Source organism: Mustelus asterias, chromosome 2 (genome assembly GCF_964213995.1).
Source record: "Mustelus asterias chromosome 2, sMusAst1.hap1.1, whole genome shotgun sequence".
NCBI lineage: Eukaryota > Metazoa > Chordata > Chondrichthyes > Carcharhiniformes > Triakidae > Mustelus > Mustelus asterias.
Genome location: NC_135802.1, coordinates 139805120 through 139823535, shown reverse-complemented (window position 1 = coordinate 139823535; position 18416 = coordinate 139805120). Strand labels below are relative to the sequence as shown.

General features: G+C 42.1%; 1 protein-coding gene across 2 annotated transcripts in view; it reads right to left on the bottom strand.

The window, feature by feature from the left end:
• Positions 1–309: 309 nt before the first annotated feature.
• Positions 310–18416, bottom strand: part of LOC144511797 (oxysterol-binding protein-related protein 10-like) — a 198164-nt gene continuing 180057 nt past the window's right edge. For both annotated transcript variants that reach the window (XM_078242146.1, XM_078242136.1), the window contains exons 10-12: positions 10934–11116; positions 9127–9280; positions 310–1628 (exon numbers count right to left, since the gene is read on the bottom strand). In XM_078242146.1, coding sequence (XP_078098272.1) covers positions 1581–1628; positions 9127–9280; positions 10934–11116 — 385 coding nt within the window. In that variant the 3' untranslated portion in view covers positions 310–1580. The remainder of the gene's footprint in view (positions 1629–9126; positions 9281–10933; positions 11117–18416) is intronic.

The following is an 18416-nucleotide window of genomic DNA, read 5'->3' as shown; positions in this document are numbered from 1 at the left end:
AACGTTCAAGAGGCATTTGGAAAGATACATGAATAGGCAGGGAATAGAGGGATGTGGACTACAGAGGCAAGAAAATATTAGATTAGAGAGGCATCTGTGTAGGCATGGTGGGCCGAAGGGCCTGTTCCTGTGCTGTACTGTTCTTTGTTCTTTATAACCATAATGTTCCCAGCCTCTACTGTGAAATCCAAAAATGGCTCCTGTTTGGAAGATATGTTTTAAGCAAGAAGTTCCAAGTCAAACATGCCTGAATGCTTGCTCTGAATCAATCTTTCACTTTTTTAGCATTATCAAGGGAATTCTTTTTCTAAAGTTTGTGCTGTGGAGCAAAAATGCAAGTCCATTACAGAAGTTTATTTTAGCATGGCAATACACACATCTACATGTTTTCAATTCATTGTGAGAAGGGAGTGCAAAACTGACACAAATGAGATGCCAGTGCTATCAGTGACAAGTAGGTGTCTTACTCGTTGGTGCATAGGTCTGCAGAATTGGAAGAGTGCATAATATAAATATATATATGAATACAGAATCACAAATAGGTGCAAAGACAAGAGGAGATCTCTATCAAATTGGTGGAATATTTCTGAGTTTAGCTCCAAAGTCAGAAAGCCATCAACAATCCTTGTGAGCTTCAAATTATTCATCAAGAAATAAAATGTGCATGTCAGATCAAACAATTGTAAGATCACAGTTGACTATTGTTTTGCTTAAGATCACAGTTGACTATTGTTTTGCTTTCGAGATAAGGGCACTTCTAAAATTCTTAGGCAGCTTAATTCTCCTCATATTTATTATTCCGAACATGAGAGAAGACAACATTAGGGATATTGAAAGGATAAAAATCATTTTTTGTGAATAATTTTCATTGTATAGAGGTTTAGGTGATTGTGCATGGGGCCCTTTCTGCTTAGTTAATGGGAATACAAAGTTCAGCTGCATGTTACAACCTTATAAACACCAGATACAAATGGTTGTGTCTCTCATCAGATGCCTGCTTTTTCAAGCCACTATTCATTTTGAATAATTTAAGAAAAGAAGCCAGGTCTTTTGGCTTCAGTTGTGCAGGTGATGAAGCTCACGGCAGTACAAAGGGGTCCACATGCACTATAATGCTGTATGTTATAACGTTTGTGTAATGGCATGCCCATTAACCACATTAAAATACTTTGACAATGTATTACATCATTTGGTTCACACACACAGCCTAAAGTGACTACACCAATGGCACATTTCTTTATATAAGTGCAAAAAAAGTTTTTGCAAGTGAAAAATATAAAATCTTAAAACAGTAAAATAAAATTTCTCCATCATTAACATTTTAATCTCTCTCATGCAGGTGTACAAGGACAACTCCTGAATAAATCCGTTTTGGTGAACCTGCAATTATTTTAAGTCAATACACAATATAATGTCTTGTTCGGTACAAGTTCATTTTTTTTAATATGGCGTAGTCACTTTTTAGCTTTTCAGTTTTTTTGTCTTTTCAACATCACCTCAGAATTATTTGCAGATGGCAAGTGGCAAATCAGAGGAAATCTGAGGTAGGTCGTAAAGGCTAAGCTGAGTCTGTCAGCTTGTCAGCAGTTTGTCTTCCAGAGAGGACTATAGTACACCCAACCATCTCCCTATTATGGAAACAAAAAGTTAGTTAGTTCAGTTGCACAACTAGGGTAACAGAAAGCACATGTTCAGCAACAGCAAAAATAGAGAATATTCTTTCGTATTTATTGGCAGATGAAAGGCAGAGGAGCCATGGAAAATGATCTCATGAATGATCTCATAATTCACAATGATCAAGAGTAGAAATTTGCCTAAGATTTTTCTGACAGCCGTAAAATATTCTGTCATATCACAAGCAAGGGAAATGCTTAATTTAAGCATTCCATGACAACAGTGAGAGTATGAAGAGGAGGATTAGGCAGATGAATGCGTGGCTTGAGAGCTGGTGCAGGGGGCAGGGATTTAGATTTTTGGATCATTGGGATCTTTTCTGGGGGAAGGGCTGACCTGTTCAAGAGGGACGGGTTACACCCGAACTGGAGGGGGACTAACATCCTGGTGGGGAGATTTGCTAGAGCCACTCAGGAGGGTTTAAACTAGCTTGGCAGGGGGGTGGGATCCAAAGCAGTAGGGAGACAGAAGAGAAGTTTGAGAACAACACAGAAGTTAAAGAGAGCACATTAAGTAGTAAAGGCAGTGTTAGTAATCCTAGTACTAGACAGATCAGGCAAAAGCAGGACAGAGAGCAAGGGAAGTCCAGATTAAACTGCATTTATTTCAATGCAAGAGGCCTGACGGGCAAGGCAGATGAACTCAGGGCATGGATGGGCACATGGGACTGGGATATTATAGCAATTACTGAAACATGGCTAAGGGAGGGACAGGACTGGCAGCTCAATGTTCCATGGTACATATGCTATAGGAAAGATAGAACAGGAGGGAAGAAAGAAGGGAGAGTTGCACTTTTGATTAGGGAAAGCATCATGGCCGTACTGAGAGGGGATATATCCGAGGGTTCGGCCACTGAGTCTATATGGGTAGAACTGAGAAATAAGAAGGGGGAAATCACTTTGATAGGGTTGTACTATAGGCCCCTAAACAGTCGGCGGGAAATTGAGGAGCAAATATGTAAGGAGATTACAGATAGCTCCAAGAAAAATAGGGTGGTAATAGTCAGAGATTTTAACTTTCTCAACATTGACTGGGACAGCCAGAGTATTAGAAGGTTGGATGGAGAGATATTTGTTGAGTGTATTCAGGAGGATCAGTGCTGGGATCCTCAGGGATCAGTGCTGGAACCTTTGCTGTTTGTAATATATATAAATGATTTGGAGGAAAATGTAACTGGATTGATTAATAAGTTTGCGGATGACACAAAGGTTGGTAGATTTGCGGATAGCGATGAGGACCATCAGAGGATACAGCAGGATATAGATCAGTTGGAGACTTGGGCGGAGAGATGGTAGATGGAATTTAATCCAGACAAATGTGAGGTAATGCATTTTGGAAGGTCTAATACAGATAGGAAATATACGGTAAATGGCAGAACCCTTAGGAGTATTGATAGGCAAAGGGATCTGGGTGTACAGGTACACAGGTCACTGAAAGTGGCAATGCAGGTGGAGAAGGTAGTCAAGAAGGCATACGGCATGCTTGCTTTCATCGGCCAGGGTATTGAGTTTTAAAATTGGCATGTCATGTTGACGCTTTATAGAACCTTAGTGAGGCCGCACTTGGAATATAGTGTTCAATTCTGGTCGCCACACTACCAGAAGGATGTGGAGGCTTTGGAGAGGGTACAGAAAAGATTTACAAGGATTTTGCCCTGGTATGGAGGGCATTAGCTATGAGGAGAGGTTGGAGAAACTTGGTTTGTTCTCACTGGAGTGATGGAGGTTGAGGGGAGACCTGATAGAAGTCTACAAGATTATGAGAGGCATGGACAGAGTGGATAGTCAGAAGCTCTTTCCCAGGGTGGAAGAGTCAATTACTAGGGGGCATAGGTTTAAGGTGCGAGGGGCAAGTTTTAAATGAGATGTACGAGGCAGATTTTTTACACAGAGTAGTGGGTGCCTGGAACTCGTTGCCGGGGGAGGTAGTGGAAGCAGATACGGTAGTGACTTTTAACATGTAGCGTCTTGACAAGTACATGAATGAGCTGGTAATAGAGGGATATGGTCCCCGGAAGCGTAGGGGGTTTTAGTTAAGTCAGGCAGCATGGTTGGTGCAGACTTGAAGGGCCGAAGGGCCTGTTCATGTGCTGTAATTTTCTTTGTTCTTTGAGGAATTTCTCATTCTGTATGTGGATGGCCTGACTAGAGAAGGGAAAAACTTGACCTCCTCTTGGGAAATAAGGAAGGGCAGGTGACAGAAGTATTAGTGAGGGATCACTTTGGGACCAGTGACCATAATTCTATTGGTTTTAAGATAGCTATGGAGAATGATAGGTCTGGCCCAAAAGTTAAAATTCTAAATTGGGGCAAGGCCAATTTTGATGGTATCAGGCAGGAACTTTCAAAAGTTAATTTGGGGAGTCTGTGGGAAGGCAAAGGGACGTCTGGTAAGTGGCACGCTTTCAAAAGTGTGTTAACCAGGGTTCAGGGTAAACACATTCCTCTTCGAGTGAAGGGCAAGGCTCGCAGAAGTAGGAACCGTGGATGACTCGGGATATTGAGGCCCTGGTCAAGAAGAAGAAAGAGGCACATGACATGCATAGACAGCTGGGATCAAGTGAATCCCTTGAAGAGTATAGGGAGTGTAGGAGTAGAGTTAAGAAAGAAATCAGGAGGGCAAAAAGGGGACACGAGATTGTTTTGGCAGATAAGGCAAAGGAGAATCCAAAGAGCTTCTACAAATACATAAAGGGCAAAAGAGTAACAAGGGAGAGAGTATGGCCTCTTAAGGATCAACAAGGTCATCTATGTGCGGATCCACAAGAGATGGGTGAGATCCTAAATGAATATTTCTCATCAGTTTTACTGTCGAGAAAAGCATGGATGTTAGGGAACTTGGGGAAATAAATAGTGAGGTCTTGAGGAGTGTACATATTACAGAGGAGGTGGTGCTGGAAGTCTTAAAGCGCATCAAGGTAGATAAATCCCCGGAACCTGATGAAGTGTATCCCAGGACATTGTGGGAGGCTAGGGAGGAAATTGCGGGTCCCCTAGCCGAGATATTTGAATCATCGATTGGCACGGGTGAGGTGCCTGAAGATTGGAGAGGCAAATGTTGTGCCTTTGTTTAAAAAAGGGCTGCAGGGAAAAGCCTGGGAACTACAGGCCAGTGAGCCTCACATTTGTGGTGGATAAATTGTTGGAAGGTATTTTGAGAGACAGGATCTACAGGCATTTAGAGACGCAAGTACTGATTAGGGACAGTCAGCATGGCTTTGAGAGTGGAAAATCATGTATCACAAATTTGATTGAGTTTTTTGAAGGGGTAACCAAGAGGATAGATGAGGACAGTGCAGTTGATGTTGTCTACATGGACTTTAGCAAGGCCTTTGACAAGGTACCACATGATAGGTTGTTGCAGAAGGTTAAATCTCACAGGATCCAGGGTGAGGTATCTAAATGAATACAAAATTGGCTTCTTGACAGAAGCCAGAGGGTGGTTGTAGAGAATTGTTTTTCAAACTGGAGGTCTGTGACCAGCGATGTGCCTCAGGGATCAGTGCTAGGTCCACTGTTATTTGTCATTTATATCAATGATTTGGATGAGAATATAGGAGGCATGGTTAGTATGTTTGCAGATGACACCAAGATTGGTGGCATAGTGGACAGTGAAGAAAGTTATCTTCAATTGCAACGGGATCTTGATCAATTGGGCTGACGAATGGCAGATGGAGTTTAATTTAGACAAATGCAAGGTGATGCATTTTGGTAGATTGAACCAAGGCAGGACTTACTCAGTTAATGGTAGGGCGTTGGGAAGAGTTAGAGAACAAAGAGATCTAGGGGTATATGTTCATTGCTCCTTGAAAGTGGAGTCACAGGTGGACAGAGTGGTGAAGAAGGCATTCGGCATGCTTGGTTTCATCGGCCAGAACATTGAATACAGGAGTTGGAGTGTCTTGTTGAAGTTGTACAAGACATTGGTAAGGCCACACTTGGAATACTGTGTGCAATTCTGGTCACCCTATTATAGAAAGGATATTAATAAACTAGAAAGAGTGCAGAAAAGATTTACTAGGATGCTACCGGGACTTGATGGATTGAGATATAAGGACAGGCTGGATAGACTGGGACTTTTTTCTCTGCAGCGTAGGAGGCTGAGGGGTGATCTTATAGAGGTCTATAAAATAATGAGGGGCAGAGATCAGCTAGATAGTCAATATCTTTTCCCAAATGTAGGGGAATCTAAAACTAGAGGGCATAGATTTAAGGTGAGAGGGGAGAGATACAAAAGTGGCCAGAGGGTCAATTTTTTCATGCAGAGGGTGGCGAGTGTCTGGAACAAGCTGCCAGAGGTAGTAGTAGACAGGGGTACAATTTTGTCTTTTAAAAAGCATTTAGATAGTTACATGGGTACAATGGGTACAGAGGGATATGGGCCAAATGCGGGCAATTGGGATTAGCTTAGGGTTTTTTTTTAAATGGGCAGCATGGACAAGTTGGACCAAAGGGCCTGTTTCCATGCTGTAGACCTCTATGACCCCTTGACAACAGTGTAATATTGCCTGTGAGAAATAATAAAATGTTTCTACTTACCCCAGTCTACATTTAACGTGTGAAAAATTACAGATCAGGGAGAAGTCAAGGCTGGGTTCAATTCCCGGGTTTAATTCTGGCCTTGTCTGTATGGAGTTTGCACATTCCCCCCTTGTCTGCGTGGATTCTTCCTGTTTCCTCCCACACTCCAAAGATGTGCCGGTTAGGTGGATTGGCCATGCTAAATTGCCTCTCAGTGTCCCGAGATGTGTAGGTTAGAATAATTAGCTATGGTAAATGTGTGGATGCTGTGCACTTCGGCTAAATCACAAGCTCAAGAATAATCAACTGCTGGTTTTAGGAATGTTGCTAAGGTACACTGCTGCAAATTGTTAGCATTTGTTTATTATAACTAGGTCAAATTGATAGAGAATATTCTATTTCTGCAAATTTCAGCTAAGTATGTGAGCAAAAATATCCTTAAACAATCTTGAACTGTAAGTAGCGAAAATCCATGCAAAACAGAAAATTCCTACGGAAACCTTTGTCGACATTTATAATTGTCTTTCTTACACATTCTAATGTTTTAAACATCCCAATGGCCATCTTACACCCAAATAAATGGATTACATATTCATTTTCAGAGCAGCTTAGGTTCACAATGACATTGAGAGATGGGGATGGAATTTATTTGACATCTCAATGTGAGCACATTGCAATTTTAGCACTGGTGATTTAAGATTTTATGAAAGTAGTTTCCTACATCCCAACCAGCAGGCAACAATCTGACATCCCATCCTATAAATAATTCATCTCTAATGTGCTGTATGTATTTTCAAAGTTATTCAAGAACACAAGGTAAGAGTCAGAGAGTCATTGAGGTTTACAGCATGGAAACAGGCCCTTCGGCCCAACTTGTCCATGACGCCCTTTTTTTTAAAAACCCCAATGCTAATTCCAATGGCCCATATCCCTCTATACCTATCTTACCCATGTAACTGTCTAAATGCTGTTTAAAAGACAAAATTGTACCCACCTCTACTACCACCTCTGGCAGCTTGTTCCAGACACTCACCATGCTCTGCGTGAAAAATATTGCCCCTCTGGACACTTTTGAATCTCTCTCCTCTCACCTTAAACTTATGCCCTCTAGTTTTAGACACCCCTACCTTTGGGAAAGGATATTGACTATCTAGCTGATCTATGCCCCCCATTATTTTATAGACCTCTATAAGATCACCCTTTGGCCTTCTACGCTCCAGAGAAAAAAGTCTCAGTCTATCCAGCCTCTCCTTATAACTCAAATCATCAAGTCCCGGTAGCATCCCAGTAAATCTTTTCTGCACTCTTTCTAGTTTAATAATATTCTTTCTATAATAGGGTGACCAGAACTGTACACAGTATTCCAAGTGTGGCCATACCAATGTCTTGTACAACTTCAACAAGACGTCCCAACTCCTGTATTCAATGTTCTGACCAATGAAACCAAGCATGCTGAATGTCTTCTTCACCACTCTGTCCACCTGTGACTCCACTTTCAAGGAGCTATGCACATGTACCCCTAGATCTCTTGGTTCTGTAACTCTCCCCAACGCCCTACATTAACTGAGTAAGTCCTGCCCTGGTTCAATCTACCAAAATGCATCACCTCGCATTTATCCAAATTAAACTCCATCTGCCATTCATCAGCCCACTGGCCCAATTGATCAAGATCCCATTGCAATCGGAGATAACTTTCTTCACTGTCCACTATGCCACCAACCTTGGTGTCATCTGCAAACTTACTAACCATGCCTCCTATATTCTCATCCAAATCATTAATATAAATGACAAATAACCGCGGACCCAGCACTGATCCCTGAGGCACACTGCTGGTCACAAGCCTCCAGTTTGAAAAACAACTCTCTACAACCACCCTCTAGCTTCTGTCAAGAAGCCAATTTTGTATCCATTTAGCTACCTCACCCGGGATCCCGTGAGATTTAACCTTATGCAACAACCTACCATGCGATACTGTTTCGGTTCCAAATGCTGTGAAACAGAATTAAATCAATTCCACCACTCATTCTTATTTTGTTGCAAAATGCAATTGTGACTCTTCTAGAGTTTGACAATGTAACAACGTTAAGAATGGAATGAAACCCCTGACACTATTGATGATGCTACGACACAAACATAGCAAACAAGCAAGTGATTTAACTGGCTTGAGTTTTCTTCTATCGATCAACTAATCAGTTTAAAGTTTTTGTAAACTTCTTTTCGTTAGTGACTTTCTCAGCCCTTCCCAGCAACATGGTTCAGAGAGGCAATAAAATCCCTCACTGGCTTCACTCCTTCATATCTCAGTAACCCCCTGTTGTCCTACAACATTCCAAGAACTCAGTGCTCCTCCACCTCTGGTGGCATATGCATTCCCCTCTTACTTTTTAAAATTTTATTCATGTCACAAGTCAGCTTACATTTACACTGCAATGAAGTTACTGTGAAAATCCCCTTGTCGTCACACTCCAGCGCCTGATTGGGTCCACTGAGCGAGAATTTAGCATGACCAATGCACCTAACCAACACATCTTTCAGACTGTGGGAGGAAACCAGAGCACCCAGAGGAAACCCATGCAGACATGGCGAGAACGTGCAGATTCGGCACAGACAGTGACACAAGCCGGGAATCGAACCCAGGTCTGTGGCGCTGTGAGGCAGCAGTGCTAACCACTGTGCCATGGCTGTGCCTTCAGTGGTTTAGGCACCTGTACTAAACCTGTCTACCTCACTCTCCTCCTTAAAACTCACCTTAGAGAATGACAAGGCCAAACTGGAAAACCTAGACTAGTGCAGGTTGCTGGAGCTCCATTATATAGTGCCACCACAAGAGCTAACCAAATATTAGAATCCATATAATCCATAATCAGGTTATGCAGAATCTATTGGGTCCTTGTATAACTGTTTTTTCTCAATCGATTGGATTTTTAATTACCTCTTTCAGAAAATACTTTGGCTTCCAAGGAGTGTTTGTTGCTGCTCGTTGCCTTTCCTCAGCTCTCTGCCGCTCCTCCAGGATGTGCTTGTACTCAGTAGCTGCACCAATATTCCCATCTTGCAGAGCGTTGGTAACCAGTTCCCACAGACGTCTATAAGAGATTATGTAAATATAGTGATCAGGAATTCAACACTTAAAAAAAAATCTCAATTATCATACAAAGATCAGGAACAGCATCATAGGAACAGTATCACAAGTTACAAATGTGGTGTCTGCAATTTAATAGATCATTTAATTGCAATATGAAAGGACAACATGCTTGTTCTGGAAAATATTTCTAATCAAGTTACGTCATGGGTTCAGGGGTGTGGTATGCTATGATTTGCATACTTGAGTAAAGGTAACACTAGCGCTTGTGACATGTATCTGTGTAGATAGGAAGGTTTACACCCATGACCTAATGGGGAGGAATTTAAGGTCTTTCAAGGCTCTGAACAGACTTGGGACTGTCCGGAATTTCACAGCACAAGCCAGCTCCATTCTGCGTCTGTTATGGTTCCCCAGATCCATCCTGCCCCTGGGCTATTTTCCTGCAAGCGACAGGTAGTCAGCTAATCAACGGCCACTTATGTCAATTGTTGGAGGCCAACTGGGGTTTCTCGGTTGGAAAACTAAAAAATCCTCATTGGCTCCAGATTCCCGGAGGTGGCAAGGTACAGTCTAGCTACCTGGATGTGATCTCTTAGCAGCAGGCCAGGGGCCTAGCGCTCTAAGCAGGCTTGGAGGTCCTCTATGTCTGCCTTGGTGCAGCAGAAACAGCTGCAAGGTGCCCTGTAGGGTGGGTGGAGGGGTTCCTCTCCACTGTCCCCAGTGGCGGTCCAGATTCTAAATCTATTTTTAAATGTAAGAAAGATGGAGAGAGGTCTCCTGAATTTTGTGTGCCCGTTCCCTCAATTATCTTCAATGGCACTGTGTTGCTGCTTTCTTGCTGGAGGGCCTCTGATTGGCTCTTCAGCTTTGAGATGCCACCAATTGCTCTCAACGGGAGGGTGAGCCTGTCCCCTGGTCAGTAATTGGCTGCTCTGGGATAAATCACAGTGAGAGTTTCCTCCACAGTACAAGCTTCTGACTCCCATTTGAGCCTGATGGCAGGGTTCAGAAGCCCGCAGGGAAAATCCTGCCCAATGTACCAACTGCATTGCCAACTGTCACTACAGTTTCCCACTTCAAGCACAACAATGAAAGTAAATGGAAAGTTGGGTGGTACCATGGACTAGAAATTAGTCTTTCACCTCTGCGTCAACATGACTGATGGAAAAGATGCTGCCCAAAGTGATTTGGGCAGCATCAACTCAGCTCCCAGCAGCCCACTGCCCAAAGGTGGCGCAAATTAATTAGTCCCAATACAAGGGAAAAGTGCCACACAAGTATGAAGGTACTTTTTTGCGGTTGTGGCAGAATTGAGCAAGCTTTGCTCTGAATCTGGCTGTGCTACTACAGATCTAGGAATTCTTGGAGTTGACACTGGATGGTTGAAATGGAAAATGATCCACTTCCTAATTCTGACATCCTGATCTTTGAAAATGATGGAAAATGTTTAGAGTTGCATGTGGATTGAATGATGAAGCCATCAGCAATAGACTTGATAAGAAATATAACTATCCAAGCAAAGATATTTGAATATGAGAGCTAAGAATTTGCAGTTCAAACATGCAACACTGTGGGCTTTAGGCTTCTGATGCCTGAAAGGCCATAGGTAACTAAGCAGTTTCAATGAATTTATCAGAGCTCAGATTCTACAAACCTAGATTCAAACAATCCTTGCTTTTTGATGGGTCGTATTTTCTTTCTTATTACTGGAAGTTTGGTCGTATCAATTACTTTTGTTTCCCCATTACTGTATGTGAATTCAAGTGTTCCATTCCATTCTCCCTGTGCCTTGCATACAATTGTATTTGTCGGATTATGCTTCACTTCAGCTGTAACTCTGCAAGCAAAAAGTGGGAATCAATTTAAGAGAGGAAAAAGCAGATCTAGAATCATTTAACCAAATAGTTAAATAGCCTCAAATTTAAATTTATCATTGCCGTGTATAAACTCCTCCATGGCCTCTCTTCCCTCGCTTAGTAACCTCTAATGTTCCTACAGTCTTCTGGGAACTGTGTGTTCCGCCAATTCTGGCCTCTTGTATAGCCCAACCTTTTTTTAAAACCATCGTTGGTAGCTACGCCTTCGGCTGTTTAGACCCTAAATTCTGGAATTACCTCCATGTCTCTCTCTCATCATTTAAAATGCTCCTTAAAACCTATTGTACCTCTTTCACCAAGCTCTCATTAGCATAATGTCCCCTCCCTTGGCTGGGTGTCAATTTTTGTCAATTCATTGTTCTAGCAAAGTGCTTTGGTCCAGCACACAAGCAGACAACCAAGCTGTTCTTCCTGGCACCATGCCATTTCTGGAGGCAGGAGTGGGAGGGGCTGTGCAGAGACTGCAAGGCAATTAAGACTGTTTGGAGACCTATTGTCAGAGATTGATTGAAGTTATTCAGTTGGCCTCTAGACACCCAGAGGCAGTAGGGAACTGCCCGGCCCATTGAAGACCAACAGTCCAGTGCCTCAGACAGGCTTTGAGGCCTGTCTGCCTGCCTGGCTACAGCTACCACCAGGTGTACTCAAGGGCCAGAACTGGAGGAATGCTCTGTCTCATAGGATTATATGGTTGAGGAGATTACAGAGATAGAAGTGGTGAAGTCATGGAGGAATTTTAAAACAAGAATGCAAATTTTAAAATTGAGTTCTTGCTTAACCAGGAACCAAAGTAGGTCAGTATGCAAAGGGGTGGTGGGTGAATAAGACCAGGATTTTCTGCTCCGGTTCATGTCGGGCAGGTTTGACGATGAGAGTGGAAAATACTGTGAGCGCTGCAAAGTCACATTTTATGTCGACATAAACGCGTGATGCGATTGTCAGCGATGGGGTGAATTTCCTGACATTGAACATCGGGAACATCATTATAATAAGTGAACACATGATTATTATGCCCCTATGCTGGAACCACCCTCCCCACATCAGAAAATTCATCCACGGCAGTGTGACGGCAGACTGGCGTGAATCATCATTGGTCTCTGAAGGTGTGCACCTTGTGAGCAGATCTCCCAGAGGAGCTCAGGTGAATGCATTGTTCAGGACGGAGAAGGTTATGCCTGGGTACTGCCCAGACACCCTCTGGCACTGTCCAGGTACCAACTGACAATACTAAGGGGCAACCAGGCAATGTCTGGTAGTGCCCAGATATTGCCAGGTAGTGGCTGGAGTGGGGTGTTCCTGAAAGCTTCCAGGATTAACTGGTTTACTCGCTATGTGCTGGAGTGGCTTTTAAAAATGGTACCCTGATCCTCATGCTTCTAAGTTGTTGGCAGGGCAGACGAATCAGAGGCCACTCCACCAGTGGACCCAATCCTTGAAGGTTTCTTTTCCAAAGTGCTGCACGATATGGCGGAGAAAAATGCCATTTCCACCGGTGGCTTCAATGCCGTTTTCTTCTTACGCAATCGGCCTTTGCCAGTTTCTGAGAAAATCCCGCCCTTGGTGTGTATTACGACACTGGCAGCAGAGTTTTGGACGACCTTAGGTATATGGAGGGCAGGATGTAGAAGGGCAGCTAGGGGTGCAGTGGAATAGTCAAGGTGGATGAGGATGGTGTGTCAACCATGTCATGAGCTACAGACAGATCAAAAAGGATGAGGAGGGATAGTTTATACCCTTTTCACAGTCACATTGGATGTCATCTGTGATATTTAATAACAGCCAAAGATCATGTTCCAAAGTGGAATGAACAAATCAATTTCACCTGTTCACTCATAACTGATGAGCTGCAAGTTCATTATTCCATGTTAATTGGGTCTTACATTCTTACTAAGATCCTTTCTATAACAAAACTTTTATTACTAATTCTTCATTAACAATAAAATAATATAACCACATGTAAGTACAGAATACCATATTGGTGTGGTACACAATTAGCAGTTCCTCCTACTACTGAGTTAGAACAATCTTGGCCAAATGCAAGAATAATTCAAGTATTGATTTACTCAGCAATCTTATGCTTCTAGGAAGGAGCCTTGCTTAACAGGAACATAGTTTAGGAGATGCATATTACAATGCTGCCCTTTTTCCAAACTGCGCTCTCATGGAGTACATCGTTGGGAATGTTGGGTAACTGAATGTACTCTATAATCTGTCACATGCAAAGAGCATCATAACCAAGACAGAAGTTTGTAGCTGAACTCGATGACAAGTTATAAGCCTGTGCTATCCTACTGAAATATGTCACTGAATTGGAACCTACGAGTATGTGTGCATACATTATTGAAGGTGGCATGGCAGGTTGAGAAGGTAGTTAATAAGGCATACCAAATCTTGGGCTTTACAAATAGATGCATAGAGTACAAAAGCAAGGATGTTATCACGAAAATATACAAAGCACTAATTTGATCTTAACTGGAATATTGAGTCCAATTCTTAGCACCACACTTTAAGGCAGGATATAAAGCATTAGAGAGGATGCAGACAAGATTTGTGAGAATAGTTTCAAAGATGAGGGACTTCAGTTATGTGGATAGATTGGAAAAAATGGAACTGTTCCCCTGAGAAGAGAGAAGTTTGAAAGGAAATTTGATACAGGTTTTCAAAATCGTGAGGGCTCGGGATAGTGTAGATGGGAAGAACCTGTTCCCACTGACAGAAGGACACCAATTTAAGGTGAATGGCAAATAATCAAAGGTGGCATGAGGGAAAATCCTTTTTATGCAGCATTTGATTAAGATCTGGAATGCACAGTCAAAGAGTGCGGTGGAAGTAGAATCAATCATGTCTTTCACAGAATCACAAAAAGCAGGCCATTCAGCCTGTCATGTCTGTGCTGAATCTCCAAAGGGGGAATTTACCTAGTACCACTTTTCAGCCTTCTCTCTGTAGCCCTGTACCATTGTTCCTTTTTCAGATAATAACCCAATTCCCTCTTCAGTGTCTTGATTCTGAAGGGAATTGGATAATTATCAGGAGAAGATGATCTGCCAGGCTACAAGAAAAGGGCAGGGGAGTTGGGTGAGCTGAGTTGCTAATGAAAAGCGCAACATGAACATTTTGGCTGAATGACATTCCCCTCTGTGCTGCAACCATTTGATAAATTTAATTTGATGATGCAAACCACGTCAAATTAATGTTTTTTATTGAGAAAGGTGTTTCTTTTTCTCTTGTTCGGTCAATTTTCTTCCTTCCTTCCCTCCTAAAACCATTCAATCCAAGCTGGGTACAGTTCTGCGAGTCTTTCTGGCCTCTCACGATGGCATGACTGCTGAGACATTGCCTTTTGGTGGGCTTTATAACAAAGGGATTTCACAGTCATCCAGTTCTGACCTCCTCTGACATTTCTAGCAGAGGTCAGTGCTTTCCCCTCTCTTCCTCTGGGGAGATTAGTTCTGGCCTTCTTAGTGTTGACCCAATTAGCTGAACTGATTCAACTGGGCTGAAGCCGAGCACCTTCCTGATCCCTCTGGTTCAGTTACTGCCTCCATCACTAAGTCATAGGAGGAGGTTAAAAGATTACATTTCATCCATTTAATAAGCTGTAATGGACCAGTTGAAAGATATGAATCTGGTCAAGTTTGGATAAGGTTACTTATATTTAAAGATTTTGATACCTTGCTACAGGAACTGCTGAAATAAACTGACACCTAACACTCACTTAAATTGTGATTTGAAGAGAAATGAAAAGTAGTCAAAGTGAAAGAGAAATGAACCAAGATTAAATTACTGACATTAAATAAAATAATTAACATTTGTGGACTTAACACCACAAGTGTACCCTGTAAACCGACAAACAACAATGAAGCAATTACATACTGGTTACTTTTTATGTTGTGGAAATGTCGGCGTTGGACTGGGGTAAACACAGTAAGGAGTCTAACAACACCAGGTTAAAGTCCAACAGGTTTATTTGGTAGCAAACGCCACTAGCTTTCGGAGCGCTGCTCCTTCGTCAGATGGAGTGGAAGTCTGCTCTCAAACAGGGCACAGAGACACAAAATCAAGTTACAGAATACTGATTAGAATGCAAATTTCTACAGCCAACCAGGTCTTAAAGATACAGACAATGTGAGTGGAGGGAGCATTCTCACATAATCTCACTGGCTGTCCTGTCTGGAGGCAATACACATCTCTTTAACCTGTGCTTAATGCTCCCTCCACTCACATTGTCTGTATCTTTAAGAACTGGTTGGCTGTAGAAATTTGCATTCTAATCAGTATTTTGTAACTTGATTTTGTGCGTCTGTGCCCTGTTTTGAGAGCAGATTTCCACTCCATCTGACGAAGGAGCAGCGCTCCGAAACTAGTGGCGTTTGCTACCAAATAAACCTGTTGGACTTAAACCTGGTGTTGTTAGACTCCTTACTACTTTTTATGTGACAGTGATTAAATTACTTAGCTGAAGTTATTTTGGCAGTTATTTTGAAGTTATTATAGAGCACAGCAAAGTATGTCTGAAATGAAGCTGTCTGGTGCTACTTGGGTTTGACTACATTGATACCCAAGATGATAGTACTCACTGCCACTTTTGTGGAATTAATAGAACACCATATATATGCTTTTTAAAAAGTTCTTTCATGAGATGTGGGCATCGCTAGAAAGGTCTGCATTTGTTGTTGATCCCTAACTGCCCTTGAACAAAGTGGCTTGTGAGGCCATTTCAGAGAGCAATTAAGAGTCAACCACATTGCTATGGGTCTGGAGTCACATTCTGGCCAGACCAGGTAAGGATGACATATTTCCTTTCTTAAAGGGCATTACAAAGAACAAAGAACAATACAGCACAGGAACAGGCCCTTCGGCCCTCCAAGCCTGCACCGATCATGTGTTCCTAACTAGACCATCCGTTTGTATCCCTCTATTCCCAGTCTGTTCATGTGGTTATCTGGATAAGTCTTAAATGATCCTAGCGTGTCTGCCTCAACCACCTTGCTTGGTAGTGCATTCCAGGCCCCCACCACCCTCTGTGTAAAATACGTCCCCCACATATCTGTATTGAACCTTGCCCCCCTTACCTTGAACTTGTGACCCCTTGTGTTTGTCATTTCCAACCTGGGAAAAAGCTTCCAACTATTCACCCTATCTATGCCCTTCATAATTTTATAAACTTCTAATAGGTCGCCCCTCAACCTCCGTCTTTCCAGGGAGAACAACCCTAGTTTACTCAATCTCTCCTCATAGCTAATACCCTCCATACCAGGCAACATCCTGGTAAACCTTTTCTGCACTCTCTCCAAAGCCCCCACATCTTTCTGGTAGTGTGGCGACCAGAACTGGACGCAGTATTCCAAATGTGGCCTAACCACATTTAGTGAACAAGATAGGTTTTTATGACAATTAATGATAGTTTAGTGAGACTAGCTTCCTATTCCAGATTTATTAATTGAATTCAAATTCCACCAACTGCCATGTTGGAATTTGAATCCAAGTTCTCAGGGTATTAGCAGAATTATTAGACTCGTGATATTACCCTACCATCTCCCCAATGAGATGAAGTGGCTCAACAGGGGTTCTACAGGGCTAGTGTATGTAGAGGAGGCCAAGCTACTGCAGGAAATATACTTGCTTTATTGGTACATATACAAAGAAACCATTAAAAGGCAGTGCCAAGGGGGAAAGTCCAGAGATGAAGATGACAGATTTGGCTATCTAGGTAACTGCAGAGATCCAGGAGGACAAACAAGGGACAAACCCCAGGTGCAATTAGTGGTAACTTTGGCATGAACAGATTTGGCACTGTCAACAGAATGGAAGATGGGCTGAAGGGATTTTAATATTCCAAACAATCTGGGTGGAGTTAGCTTGCAAACAAGGAGAGGTTGGAGATAGATGACAATTGGGAGAAAATGGGGAATTCAAACAAGTGTGTGGAAGCTGAGAGGAGGGAGGAGGGTGTGGGCTGTGCAGGGAGGGGCATCAACTTTGAAACCTGCTATAGAGTGTTATAGTAAGCTTCTTCCTATTTGAATGTACATACTGATGTCTTTAACGGGTATTAGCATGCATGAGTGACGTCATCAGTAGTGCGGGCTTTTGCAAGTTTAGTCTTATCACGAGGGACCTGCGAAACTTGTTGCCTCCAGTTCTGAGTCCAAGCTGTACTGTATCTCGATATTTTTATAAATAAAGAAGATTGAATATCACAACGTGTTCAACTTCCCCTTTGAGACCAAGTTACACAGAACCCAAAATGTTTATGACATTGTTGCATCAGGGTGAGGCTGGAAATTATAGTTTAAATTAGAGAGAGAGAACTTTGGGATTCTTCTGTCCCTCAAGGGTGATCTTGAAGTCTTAAGAGAAATTGGTAGCAGAGGCTGGAAATTATAGTTTAAATTAGAGAGAGAGAACTTTGAGATTGTTCTGATCCTCAAGGGTGATCTTGAAGTCTTAAGAGAAATTGGTAGCAGAGAAGAGGTTGCAATGTTGTCCGAGATGTTTAAGCTGGATTTGGTCATTAACACAAGTTGTACGCTATGTTCAGATACCATGATCTCTAAAACACCTGTTAAAAACACAGGAATCCCATGTAATAAAATTAATTTTGACTTATTCGTTCACACTAAAACAATAGGTCATGCAAATGAATTCTCCATAATTATAAATGCTACTCTCAGATTTTCTCCCAAACTCCTTCATAACCAAGAAATATGTGTCATCTAACCCATGACATTTTGTAGTCATAAATCACTAAGTTATCAAATATTTCTACCACACTGATTCATAATCCTCTTGGGTACTGGGTGTCTCACAAAAATAATTTGTCTTGGGTAAATAAATCTAGAAAGTCTTATTTTCTATCTTCAATTTTAGTGCTACTTTTACATATAGATAATTCACTTTCTTCCCCAAATACACTAACCGTTATGACACTGGCATTATTTTCAACACCTTTTGCTATCTTCATTTATAAAGCTCATTCTGTACTTTTGGTATCTCTTTTAATCAGCAAAAGTCTATACTCCATCCACAATTCTCATTCTTTCTCCATGAAGTCATTCTTATAGTTTGCGTTTTTTTAATAAGAACATAAGAAATAGGAGCAGGAGTAGGCCATCTAGCCCCTCGAGCCTGCCCCGCCATTCAATAAGATCATGGCTGATCTGAAGTAGATCAGTTCCACTTACCCGCCTGATCCCTATAACTCCTAATTTCCTTACCGATCTGGAATCCATCTATGAGTGATTTAAACATATTCAA